The 13,722-nt window shown below is 54.8% G+C and overlaps 1 protein-coding gene across 8 annotated transcripts in view; it reads right to left on the bottom strand.

Moving 5' to 3' along the window:
* C2CD2 (C2 calcium dependent domain containing 2) overlaps positions 1-13,722 on the bottom strand; it is a 50,538-nt gene that overhangs the window by 30,312 nt on the left and 6,504 nt on the right. For 5 of the 8 annotated variants that reach the window (XM_027041560.2, XM_027041561.2, XM_053220529.1 and 2 more), the window contains exons 2-3: positions 11,962-12,069; positions 10,621-10,719 (exon numbers count right to left, since the gene is read on the bottom strand). The exons of 1 other annotated variant lie outside the window; for it this stretch is intronic. In XM_027041560.2, coding sequence (XP_026897361.2) covers positions 10,621-10,719; positions 11,962-12,069 — 207 coding nt within the window. The remainder of the gene's footprint in view (positions 1-10,620; positions 10,720-11,961; positions 12,070-13,722) is intronic. 2 more of the 8 variants (XM_053220534.1, XM_053220531.1) reach the window with 1 other exon arrangement.

Here is a 13,722-nt window from a genome sequence, read left to right as displayed (position 1 = left end):
ATTCACATATTTTCTATTACTTAGTTTGAAAACTGGGAACAGTGTTGCCAGTCTTTTCTTCCTGATGCGTTTCTCCAGAGCTAACACTCTGTTTCGCCCAGCAGTTGTTATATTCTTTCCCCACAAGAAGTTTTCCCTTGACACTGTTCCATTTCTCCCCACCAGCCGATTTAAAATTCCCCAGACATTTCCATGTGCCTATGGAGTAAAAGCCATTAGCCATCTCCGCTCACTAAAAATGAGCCTCAAAACAACACAAGTGATAGATGTTACAAGCACAACATTTAAAAATATACCCAGGACACAAGAAGCTGTTTCCATCTGAATAATTTTCAACCTATTATGGTTTTCAAAGACGCGGGGATAATTCAAAGGACATATAAAATATTAAACGCTTAGGAAATTATATGGCCTCAACAAAAATAGAATCAGAGTGAGTTCGCTGAAGGACCTACACGACAAAGACAAGTAATCACACCAGGAATAAGCCAGACCGTATCCCCGATAAAAATCACAAAGCATTTCAGAGAGAGCCATTACCAAACAGAGAAATATCAAGTTTCTGCCACAGATTCCCGCCACGGGAGAGGATCTTCTAGAATGGAGGGTCACCCCCACCCTGGAAGACTGCCGAGCAAGCCCCTGGGGATGACTGGGACCCATCAGGAGGCCGGGCGTAAGGCAGGAGGTTACCCCCCACATTTCCAAGGGAACACCGCAGGCTGTCACTTGGGAAGGAGAAGAAAATTCTTTAATTCTCTGGTGGATTTATCAGAATCTAAAATGAAATACCAAGAGGAAAGATTATCAAAACAGTTACTCTGTCAGGCCGCTGTTTCACAAAGTTCAGGCTGGGACATCTGCCCCCTTCCTCTTTCCCAACCCCAGCTAGCTCCTCCCTCCCCAACCCAACGCCACCCCCCACCCCTCCTGCCAGGGCCTCTCCACCCCGGGCTCATCTGCCCTTCCCGCAAAGACCCGACCTGGACGCTAACCCTCCCCCCCAACCCCCCAGCACAGGGTCCGTTTCCAGCATGCACTGCGGAAGGCCTCGATGGCACAGAATGACAAAACCTCGCCTTTTCTCAATACTGCAGGCAACCCATGGCACCCACTCCGGTGGGTCGCTCTCGGAAGCCCGGTCTACACGGAGGAGTTTACGTATCCCCAGCCTGTTTTCTGCCTCTCCCGAGTTCACAAAAGGTTGGAACAAAAAAAATGTTTGTGCAAGAAATGTCGTCTATTCATTTCAAAAATAAATGCTCTGTAAACAATCCTTTCTGGAGGAACGTAGCTTCGTGCCAGAGGAGTTACGTGCACAGATGACATGACACGGAGAACATTCACTGTCCTTTGTCACAACAGCCCGGGCCTCTATGCGGCTTCGAGCAAAACACCGCAGGGTGAGAGCTTGACTCCTGTTATGTGTTTGGAACCGTCTCCACTAAGCTCACTGGAATTTTACCAATAAAACCCCATGGCTTCGGGCGCCTGAGTGGCTCAGTTGGTGGAGGATGTGATTCTTGATCCCAGGGTTGTGAGTTCAAGCCCCACACTGGATATAGAGATTGCCTAAAATAAAAAAAAATTTAGGGGCACCTGGGTCACTCAGTTGGTGGAGCGTCCGACTTCGGCTCAGGTCATGATCTCGCGGTCTGTGGGTTCGAGCCCCGCATCGAGCTCTGTGCTGACAACTCAGAGCCCGGAGCCCGCTTCGGATTCTGTGTCTCCCCCTCTCTCTGCCCCTCCCCTGCTCGCATTCTGTCTCTCTCTCTCAAAAATTAAAAAAAAAAAGAACAAATAAATCAACAAGAAGATTTAAATTTAAAAAGACTTTAAAACTTCTCGAATACAAGGCTCCAACGGTCCCAATTACTATTCAAGTCACATCAAGAAAGTAAGTGCGATATTATAAACATGGGGTATCTGTAGGTCCCAAATGTCTTTGACCCAGACCGAGTGCAGTCTTGCCAGACCTATGGGTTCCGACCCCCTAAATAAAACCTGTCACACAGACAGGTGTCCCTGCCGCATTACAGGTGGAAAAGCTAACGAAAGCAACAGTCTGAACCGGCCTCAACACTTCAGCATGGCTCAACAAAACGCGACTGGAGCTGGGGCTGCTGGGAGCCCAGCTGGAGGGACAATGAGCAGGGCCAAACCCTCGTCCGGGCCAGCCTCCGCCCCTGCCACCCTGGGAATAATAATGCCCCATTTGTCAAATGGACAAGAACAAAATGGAAAGGCTTTCACAATTAGTAATCTTCTTTGACTGCATTAAGGTGTTATCCACAATGGAGATTAAATTCTCTCAACCCCGGCGAACGGTGGCGAGCCTTCACCACCGCACAGGGGACCCCTTCCGGAGCAGCAGAAGGCAGGGTCGCCTGACCCGAGGTTCCAGAGACCCTTCCACCCAGTCAGCTTCCCAAGGGGCCAGAACGTCCAGGGTTGACATCCGCCTAAATAAGGACGAACAGGTAGAGACCCTGATCTTAACCCGCAGTCTCCCCACCCCCAAGCACACCCACGTTTACGAGGATCCCTTCGGAAGTTTTACAGTCCTCGGTGCTTGGGCTGCTCGCTGAGGTAGTCTGATATTGATGGTGGACTTACAAAGTTGAGTAGAAACTGGGGGCGCCTGGGTGGCTCAGTCAGCTAAGCGTCCGACTTTGGCTCAGGTCACGATCTCACCGTGAGTGGGTTCGAGCCCTGCGTCGGGCTCTGTGCTGATGGCTCGGAGCCTGGAGCCCACTTTGGATCCTGTGTCTCCCTCTCTCTCTGCCCCTCCCCCGCTCACACGAGAGCGCGCGCGCTCTCTCTCTCTCTCTGTCAAAAATAAATAAACATTAAAAAAATATTTTAAGTTAGGGAGAAACAGTATCTAGTATCTGCGATGGGACCAAGCACTTCCCCGAGAACAGACATGAGCCTCCAGCCCCAGACCAGGACTCCACGAAGCCCTGATCTGGGAGCACGGGGAGGGGCTCCCTTGGACGCAGCCAGCCGCCAGCCCACCTGCTTTATGCCTGAGACATTTTTTCAAAGGCAGCAGACAACTCCTCGATTACATAAACCGTTTCAAAATCGCACCAACGGAAAGCTGCAGCGTGTCCCCCAGATAAACCCCCCTCTTCTGCAGAAGAGAGCGTTCATGGGGGATGGACTTCACGTAGTGAGGGTCCCAAAGGTAAAGGCCTGGTCCACTCCCATAGATCGAGGGAGAAGCCTGGGAGGGATGCATCATGGGAACGTGAGGGCGAGCTCACATCACCGTAATCTGTTTGGACAGAACAGACTGGGCGGGGGGGGCTTCATTCACTTTCCTGTGGCTCTCTCTCTCTCTCCAGCTTCAAGACCACAAGCTCCAACAGTCGCACACCTCTGCAAATAGGTTCTTATCTTGAAACCGTATTCCTTTGTTTAGACTCGGGGCCAAAGGATCCCAGGCCTAGGCACCCCTGAGTTTTGCTAACGCTTGCCAGAGAAAGGCCTGAAATAGCGTCACATCTCAGGGCACTCTTTCCACGTTCCTTTCCAATTAAGCTTCCTGTATAGCTGCCTCAGCTCCTTCTTCTCTTAGAACACTCCAGAGAACTGGAAATAACGTAATCACTTCTGTCCCCACAAGAACCGGGAACACAGCCGTGAAAACGCAACACAAGGGCTGATGTCACTGGATCTTTCTCGCTGTGATCACGCTTTACAACAGCCTGAGGAAAGAGCTGCAAAATGAAATGCACGTAAAGCCCCTTCACCAATCACTCGGAGCTCCCAACGCTGCTCTCCAGACTCCCCTCTGTAAATATTCTTTACGACGGCACCAGGCTGACGCGAACAATTATTTCGACCCTGGGGTAGAGACTCAATTTAAAAAGTAAAGTCCATGAGGGGCGCCTGGATGGCTCAGCTGGTTCAACGTCCGACTCGTGCTTTTGGCTCAGGTCGTGATCTTGCGGTTCATGAGATGGAGTCCCGGGTCGGGCCCTGTGCTGACGACGCGGAGCCTGCTTGGGACTCTGTCTCCCCCCATCTCTGCCCTTACCCCCACCTCAAAATACAGAAATCCACTCTAAAAAACAAAACAAAACCAAGCAAAACCCATTAGAGGTCAATATCATCAGAATATCTACCAAGTTAATCCTGTTCACCCGCAGGAAAGACAAAAGATGCTGGAAACAAGATGGCAACCCAACCCGTGGAATGCTGGGCCCATGTCCTACTTGATCGTACTGATGGGCGTGCCCCGGGCCACACGGGCTCCGACACCCTACCCCAGGAGTACTCCCATGCCTCCTCTCGTTGGGACCCTTTCCGATGAACAACAAGGCTTTGCAGGAAGGATACACCCCCAGGAAATACTGTTACTACGTAACGCGGTTACCGTGGGCATTCCTTAGCTTAAAACTCTGTCCGGGAACGTGCCATTCTCTTTCATCACCCCTGTGTATTACATGACACGTACAGGACACTCCCTTTAGAACGAAGGCAGGAGGCGGGCACCTGGGGGGCTCAGGAGGCTAAGCATCCGACTCTCGGTTTCGGCTCAGGTCATGATCTCACCGGTTCGTGAGATCGAGCCCCGCATCAGGCCCTGCGCTGACAGTGTGGAGCCTGCTTGGGATTCTCTCTCCCTCTCTCTCTCTCCGCCTCTCCCCCACTCGTGCACGGGCTCTCTCTCTCTCTCAGAATAAATATTCTAAACAAACAAACAAATAAAATGAAGGCCAGAGGGAATCGGGTCTTTTCTTAGCTGGCTGCCACGCTCCCTGTCTAGAGCAGCCCTGCTGTCACACCTACCCCGAATGCTGCTTCCCAGAACTCCAACACACCAACAAAGCTGCAGCTGGTCTGTGGGTCCTTTACCCGGAACCCCTGGGCTGGGTCAGCCCAGAACTTGGTACGCGCGAACCCACACAGGTGCAGCTCCCAGGAGGCACGGCTCCCCGTTTCCAGGGTGGCATCCACACTGGGTCTCAGAGGGTGGGGCCTCCGCTGAGGAATCTCCATGCCTGCCTCTGGAAAGATGTCGGTTCAAAACAATTTCACAACCTGCCAGCGTTGTTGCGTGCATACGAGGCTAATGGGGAACCTGGAACTTCAAGTCACACGAAGCAAAATAATAATAACAATAATAATAATAATCATCATCATCATCATCATCAACCAGGCTTCTTGCAGCCAGGGAGAGAACCACGGACAACCCAGACCGTGCCACCCTTGCAAACCGAGGGGCCCGCTGAGGTCTGGGAAGAGCACAGGGGACCCCGGATGCTCTCAGAGTAGGTCTCAGTACACACACCAGTGACAGCCTCACGCACAGTGCACGACACACACCCCGGGCCGGCTGTGGGTTCCCCACCATGCAACGCGGAACAAGATTCTGGGGGAGAGTCCGCGCAGTTGTCTCAGTTCTGTTTGTTCTGTTTTCCAGAAGCAGAGGTGAGTTCTTGCCCTTCCCTCTCGCCCCCTCTTCGCCACCGTCTCTTTCGTGGCCGGGTGGGGGCGGGAGCAGGTGGGAAAGAACGGCAAGAACGTGCAGTCCCAGCAGGGACGATGGCACGCCGTGCTTCAGCCTGCTTCTGGAGGCTGACTGGGCTTCAACTCTAGCCTCTACTACTTCGTAGCTCAAGAGTCAAGTTGGCCAAGTGATTGAGCCTCTCTGTGCCTCGGTTTCCTCCTCTGGACAACGGGCGTGAAGTATGGTGAACGCAAAGAGGCCAGGCCCGTGGCCCCGATAGCATCGGGGGCCAGGGCACAGGCTGGCCCTCGCTCGTCCCACAACCCTGCCGGGGAAGGACGCGTCCTTCGCCGACCCTACCTGCCTACGGCTCAGAGTGAGAAGGAAGCACCCAAACGAGCCCAGATCCAGCCGGTGTCTCCCGGGCTTCTGAGCTGGGCTTTCCTCCACGCTGGGTGGGTTATTATGTCGATTCTAAACTGTAACCTACAGATGATCATTATACCATTAGAAGCCTCTATTTATTTACGGATGGCGCTGCAGACAGGGATAAGTAAGGCTTTCCACAGGACACCTGGCCTCACACCAAGAAAGCCCACGTGGCTCACAGCCTCCGAAGACGGCTTCCAGCACCAAGCGTGACCCTTGTTCTCAGCCGCAAGCCTTCCGAGCAGTTGTGTCCAAAGAGATAATGCCACGCTCCCGGCAGGAAATGCACGGCTCCGTCACTGGGTACCTGTCACGGCACGACTCTCAAAGCCTGACTCACACTGGAGGAGTGGCCACACGGCCCTCGCAGACCTCTTACCTCCACGGAACCCGGCGCGGCATTTCTAAATCCACGGACACGCCGTGAAAGGGCTATTGGGACGTCTCGCGGGGGAAGAGCTCGCTCTCGGGCCACGTGCGCTGGAGAAACAAAGGCTCTCCTTTTCTGGGTCAAACGTTCTGCAGCAAAACTCTCCCAGGATGTGTGCAGAAAGAGAACGTAGGTAGAAACTCGTCGCTCTTGTGTAAGAGGGTAATTACAGTCTGGGAGAAATAAATATATTCAGTGCGTGTTGGGACTGGAAGAGAAGGCAGAGAGAGTCCCGGGAGAAAAGTTTAAAGGTGATGCCTTTGGTGCAGAGGGCCCCACGGGGAATGCCTGGGTCCTGCCTCCCGCCGGGGCCACCCGAGACCGCACACAGGGAGGGAGCCACAGCGACAGGGGTGTGACAGAAAGATGTCCCGCCAGGCGAGCACAGGCGCCCTGCAAGGACAGAATTCCTGCAGGAAACTCCACCACTCAAAACCCCCGCAGGGCTTGGTGCTTGGGATAAACGTCTGGTCTTGGTCCCTGGCTCCCGGCTCCCAAAACCACTGCAGTCTCCCAAACGATGACGGTGTTTTGTGTGTGCCATGGAGATGACTGATGGCGGGAGGTCCATGCGTCGCTGCGGGACGGGGGCTGGTTACCAGCAATGCCAGCCACGATCGGGGGGTTGGAACCTTCGGCCCCACTCCTGGCCTCCAGGGAGTTCAATCGTGATTTGCTAGTGATTTACTCAATCCCGCCTGAGTAATGAAACCTGCAGAAAAACTCCAAACGGTGGGATTTGGAGAGCTCTGGGTCTGCCCACACGACAGGGTGCTAGGAGGGTGGTGTGCCCAGAGAGGGGCCCCTTGCCCCAGCCCTTGCCCTGTGCATCTGTCCCCTCTGGCTGTTCTTTCCCCGTGATGTGAATACTAGGAAGTAAGCTGGTTTCCCGAATGCCGTGAGTTGTGGCAGCAAATGATCAAACCCGAGGAGGAGTGGGAATCCCCGACTTTATGGCCCAGACTGGAGACTGGCATCTAAAGGGGGGTAGTCGTGTGGGGCTGCGCCCTTCCCCTGGGGCCCTGTGTGGAATTCGGCTCAGGATGGAACCGAGCTACCGAACACCCAGTTGGTTGTTTGCGGGTTGGAAAAAGCCCACACCCCTGGCGTCCGGGCGCTGCAGGCATGCGGCGCACCTGCTGAGCCAAGGCCGGCCAGGGTGAGCGTTCGGCACCCATCACGGGCTGTGCAAGATGACTCACACCTCCCTAAGCTGAGCGAGACCTCACTCTCAGCGTGGGATGTGGCGGTGGGGCATTTGCTGATGAGCAAGACATCTGCCAAGGCGATTAGTTTGGCGCCCGGGGGTCTCCAGGGGTTGCAGGAAAAAGTCCAGCACCGGGCACCCTGAGAGCGGGTGCTCCTTGGTTCCTTGGTGGCCCGCAGGGACTCAGGGCCAAACACGAGTCGGGAAGGTGCTCACAAAAGGAGATCAGAGTCCCCATTCGCATCTAGACGACCAGAGATGTGACTACTCGGCTTGACCCGCTTGGTCCAGCCTGGACGTGTCCTTGTCATTAACTCAGGTGCCATCCCACGTCCCACATCAGGGCTGGGTCGGGGAGATGGGAAAGATACAGGCCGATCACACAGGGCGAGCTCAGGAAGGGGAGGGTGACACCCGCGAAACCACACGTCTGTATTTCTTTCTAACCTTTGTTGGTGGGTCCCAAGTGCCGTCACAGCTTCTTCCTTCTCAAGAACCACGCGGGGCACAGAAGATACGTAGCGAAGCTGACAGAGGCTTCGGTACGTGTGAACATGTTGGGGGTTGGGGGGCAGGCAGATCCTAAGAGGAGGAGGACCCCATTGCTGTGAGCGTCCTGCCCGATGCAGCGGTCCAAGAACACAAGGTTCGAGGTCCCAGAAGGCGAGGAGACAGGCTCTGGCGTGTTCCCACCTCCCCTGGCACACAGGTGTCAAGAGACCTCCCTCCAAGGTCACAGCACAACAGAGACTCTGATGAACCCGCCTTCGTGACTTCAAACGCACCGTGGTCAGCCAGAAGGCTCGTCCGCCCGTCCGTCCGTCCGTCCATGAATGGGGAAGGCGGAGCGCAGGACCCTCGAACTGGGGGGTTTCCTACACCCAACCTCCCAGGGGCCAGGCAGATGCCAACAGGGCGCCCCCCCACACTGGTCTGGGGGGGTCTGGGGGCCTGACACCCGACTGGCCGGCCAGCTGGCCCAAGGACAGCACCACCCGTAGCCTTGACAAGGCAATGACAGACTCCCATTTCCTCATCCGGCCACGAACACGTGGAAGTCAAAAGCTCTGAAGAAACTCGTAAGACGAAACAAGATCCTGTATGTGCTCTGCCACCTGTCTGCAGTGCGTAAGACCCTTCAGAGAGTTCACTGGGGGCGGGGGGCAGCGGCCCCTTCCCGGGGGGAGCAGAGGAAGAGGGCTACGTGCAGGGGACAAGAGGACAGGTGTCTATATTTTTTCAACCTTTTTTTTTATTTTAAAAAGAGAGAGACGGAGGGCAAGCAGGGGAAGGGCAGAGAGAGGGGGAGACACAGAATCCGGAACAGGCTCCAGGCCCCGAGCCGGCAGCACAGAGCCCCACGCGGGGCTCGAACTCACGGACCGCGAGATCGTGACCCGAGCTGAAGTCGGACGCTTAGCCGACGGAGCCACCCAGGCGCCCCATACACTGTTCCCAACGTTTTCATGAGCGTGCGCCATTTCTGTCGCTGTATTAAAATAAACATGGCTTCACCATCCGCTTCCTGAGGTTGCTTTTCTAGCACTAAACGTGAAGACCTTCGAAAATGCTCGAGCGCCAGGTCCACCTGTCGGTTCCCTCCTCTGCACCTCCGGGCCAGCCCTGAACTCTTCCTCCCCGACTGGGACAGTGTCAGAAAGCACCTAGCAGAAACTGCCACCACGAAGGGCTTCGGTCCCTATCGGCCAATGACAGGGAGGGGGCTCCCGGAGTGAAGTGCCCCCAGCCCCCCAGTGTCATAAAAGCACCGGGCGCCTGCTTGCCCAGCCCCTTCAGCCCTCACGGGCCATGCTGGTCTCAGCACCCCGGCATCGTTACCACCAGCCTCCTCCTGTAACCCCAATATCTTCCAGAGACTTCCCCACCGTCGTTACAGGGAGAACATCGCACGAGACTCCAGCACCGGCAAGGGGGAGGGGGGCGGAGAGCCCTCCTGGGCCGCCAGGACGCAGCAGGCGGGGAACGGCGCTCTGGTGGCCAATCCTGGAACCCTTGGTCAAGGTGCAGCGGGCACGCCTACAACCCTGCAGCTCACCTGCTCGTGAGCCGCCCCCTGCTGGCGCCTGAGGACTCGGGACAGTAACCCTGCCAAGCGCCACGCGGGTTTGCTGTGCTTGTGGAAGACAGAACACAACTCGTTTATCCACCGACAGAAGAAGAACACGGAGGCTGTGGTCCAGCCAGAAGCCTGAGCTGTAAAGAGAAGCAACCAGGCGCGCCTGGCGGGGGGGCTCAGGCGGTTGAGCGTCCGACTTCGGCTCAGGTCATGATCTCATGGTCCGTGAGAGCCGCGTCGGGCTCTGTGCTGACAGCTCAGAGCCTGGAGCCTGCTTTGATTCTGTGTCTCCCTCTCTCTCTGACCCTCCCCTGTTCATGTTCTGTCTCTCTCGGTCTCAAAAATAAATAAACGTTAAAAAAATTTTTCTTTAAATAAATAAAAAATAAAATAAAAAATAAAAAACAAAATTTCTGTTTTCACCATTCACAGCATTCGACCCGTCTAATAACCTGTGAACGATCACGAGCTGGAAGACGAACTCTCCGTAGCATCGAAATGGCTCAAATCTATGCCACCTGTATATACGCACACACATAAATATATGCATTTTGTTGAGATGTAATTCACAGGTCGTTTAACTTGCCCGTCACCCCATAAAGACACGCTGCGCCTGTGGGCAGGCAGGATCCGTTGCCCCCCACCCCGTGCCCGGCGACCCTGAGTCCACGTCCCGTCTCCCTGGATGGATCCATCCGGGACACGCGACATAAGTGCCGTCACACGAGAAGCGGCTTCTTCACTCGACACCGTGTGTTCAAGGCCCGGGCATGCGGCATGCGTCCGACTCTCCTTTTTTAAGGCCAAAGCACATCCCGTTGTGCTGATCGACCATAGCTTACGAATCCGTTCATCACAGGATAGACCAGAATTTTTTTTTTTTTTAGGTTTTTAAGGTGCCCACGTTTCAATAATCCCAAGACCCAATAACCTCCCCCCGACCCCCGCCACCTAGGCTTTACATTTGCTCCCTCGGCAGGTAAGGGTCCACGGCAGGCGCCCACGCCCCAGCTCACCTTCTCCTGGGCTGACCTGGCCACGCTGGAGACCCGGTGCACCTCCAGCCCCAGCGGCTGCCACAGCGGGTCCTCCTCGAAGGACAGGAGCAGCGGGCCCTGGAACAGAGGGAGAAGCACGGTGAGGCCCTCCTTAAAACCGGCACACTGGCGAGAAAGCTCTGCAAATCTGGGAATGTCATCTGACTCCTGTCACTCAAATGTGTGCTTCTAAACAGCAGCAGGGGTCACGGAGAGCACACGCCCCCGAGAACCTGCTCACGACGCGGTGTGCCCGGGCCAGGCTTTGGTTCCCAGAGCGGGATGGCAAACAACCCAGGGAGGTGGCCCTAACGACGGCAAAGGGAGCCCTGAACACCCGTGTTTACACGGGCAGGAGAGAAGCCTGGCTCCCGGGGCAGCGTGCTTGGGGTGACCCCGCAGGTCCAGCACCGTATCTGGCCAAGCACGGCAAGTTCAAGGGCTCTGTCCTCTTCTCCTGGCAAAGGCCAGCCTTCTCTCTGGTCTTAGAGGACCGCCTCTCCCCGTCCACGTGGTTGCCCGCGTTGTGACTTCAGGTGCGGCCCCTTCCCCTCTCCCAGGGCCCGGCCGCCTCTGGCTGGAACTTGAGATCCCTTGGCTCAGAATGAACCAGCCTGGCTGCTGTGCCCAAGGAGCGGGTTCCTGAGCCCCTGCTGCCCAGAGCTTTGGAGCCGCCGGGCTCCTGCCCCCCAAGGTCTCCTGGTTCAACTCTGCCCTCAGCTCTGTGCACCTTACCGCACCCCGTGAGTAAACCCTTCGGCGGCTTATCAGCCTAGGTCCATTTTGGTTTTTGCAATTAAAAATCTCCAAATGAGGGGTGCCTGGGTAGCTCAGTGGGCTAAGCGTCCAACTCCTGATTTCAGCTCCGGTCACGATCTCACAGTTCAGGAGCTCCAGCCCCACATCTGGCTCTGTGCTGATAACACGGAGCCTGCTGAGAATTCTTTCTCTGCCCGTCTCTCTACCCGCCCCCCCTTCCCAGCCCAAGCTCACGCTCTCTCTCAAAATAAATAAACTTAAAAAAAATTTTTTTTAATCTCCAAATGAGACGTAGGCAATTAAATTAATATGTCCACAAGGCGGTAACACTGACGTTTTATAAAATAATAAATCAGGGCAGGGATAGTCAACCAAGCCTTGGCCTTTTCAATTTCTTATGTTTTTAAGTTTATTTATTTATTTTGAGTGGGGGGACAGACAGAGGGAATGAGAGACAGAGAGAGAGAGAGAGAGAGAGAGAGAGAGAGAGACAGAGAAACCCAAGCAGGTTCCATGCTGTCAGAGTGTGGGGCTCAAACCCACGAACCACGAGATCATGACCTGAGCCAAAATGCACCAAAGCTCTCCTGGCAAGCACAGTGCCATCGAGCAAGTGATGGAGTTCTCCCGGGGCTGTTTCTTAACAATTCCCGAGGACCAAGAGTGACACTGAAAGACACAGAACGTTCTCGTTAACATGCTTCTAACCTCGCCCTGCTTTTAGTGACATCTACCTCCCCCCTAAAAGTCATCAGGGGAGAATCCAGTCTACTTCTCAAGAGAGATGCAGTCACGGCCCGGGCCCCTCTGCAGACACTCCCCATGGCCGGAGGTTGTGTCCCGTGTCTGTGTGCCCTGCTGGCCAGCGGCAGGTGCCCGCCGCGAGCTCGCTGAGCGCACAGAACCACTGGCTCAGGGAGCTGATTGATAGAGATTCAACATCATCACCTGCTGCCCCCAGATCAGTGGATGCAGGTTGTCCTCTCCCACCTCCGGCACCTTTGGGACTGAAACCCTGAGAAGGTTCCGCTGGGAGATTCAATGTCAAGCGGCGGTCTCGCAAAGGAAGTACGGTATTTGTGTTCAAATAAGGACCCAGGGATTCCTTTTCCCTCCCACGCTGCCTGAGGCTCAGGTTCCGGAAGCCCAGCGAGCACGCGGAATCGCTCACACCCTGTCCGTTGCAGAGTCTACAGGGCAAGACTTCATGCCCGCACGGAGAAGCAACACACAGGCATCGGCAGGAGCACGCTGAGAAGGAAAACCAGGAGGAGGACCACCCAGCGTGAACACATGTTACAGAACCTCCGCGATTCAAACTGTGTGGTGCAGGTGCATGAACACGCAGACGGTCCAGGGGACTAGAACAGCCCGTCCAGAATACACCCAAATGCACGGACACACTTCGTATACGTCGAACGTGGCATTCCAAGTCACTGGGTAAAAAATGAATTTTAAAAATCAGGAGCGGGGGGTGTCTGGGTGGTTTAGTTGGTTAAGCATCTGACTCTTGCTTTTGGCTCAGATCACGATCTCACAGCTCCGAGTCGGGCTCTGTGCTGATGGTGGGAAGCCTGCTTGGGATTTTCTCTCTCTCCTGCCCCACCCCTCCCCTGCTCTCTCTCTCTCTCTCTCTCTCTTAAATAAATGAACTCTTGGGGCGTCTGGGTGGCTCAGTCGGTTGGGCAGCTGATTTCGGCTCAGGTCACGATCTCACAGCTCGTGAGTTCAAGCCCCGCGTCGGGCTCTGTGCTGACAGCTCGGAGCCTGGAGCCTGCTTTGGATTCTGTGTCTCCCTCTCTCTCTGCCCCTCCCTTGCTCACCCTCTGTCTCTCTCTCTCAAAAATAAATAAACATTAAAAAAAATTTAAAAAAAAATAAATGAACTCTAAAAAAAGTCAGGATGTGGGAGAAATCCCTGATGGAACACAAACACCAACAAACAAACCTACCCCATTACAAATGAACGCCATAACCCCCACCCCCAAAGGGGTGGGAAGACACACCTCTCACCTAAGAAACTTTGGATAACAACAGCCTGACTGCAGCAGGCATAACCTCGTCAGTAGGTGTGTTTCTCGTGGGTGCTAACCTTAGCAATGCTGAAACGACTTTGTGCGAGTCCTAGAACTGACCCAGTAAGTAAATATGTTACAGACAGGAAGGGCCAGATGCCTCAGTCTTGGAGACGGAAGGTACAATTAAGGAAAGAAGGAGGCTGAACTCTGCGCTGTTGGGCTGCAATCCGAGCCATCAGTGTGAAGTCATGCTCTCTCAGAGGCGGACAGAAAGGTCCAGAATGGCCGACATGTGCAAACACAC

Source organism: Acinonyx jubatus, chromosome C2 (genome assembly GCF_027475565.1).
Source record: "Acinonyx jubatus isolate Ajub_Pintada_27869175 chromosome C2, VMU_Ajub_asm_v1.0, whole genome shotgun sequence".
Taxonomy (NCBI): Eukaryota; Metazoa; Chordata; class Mammalia; order Carnivora; family Felidae; genus Acinonyx; species Acinonyx jubatus.
Note: the sequence above shows the minus strand (reverse complement) of the source record. Positions and strands in the feature narration are given on the sequence as shown.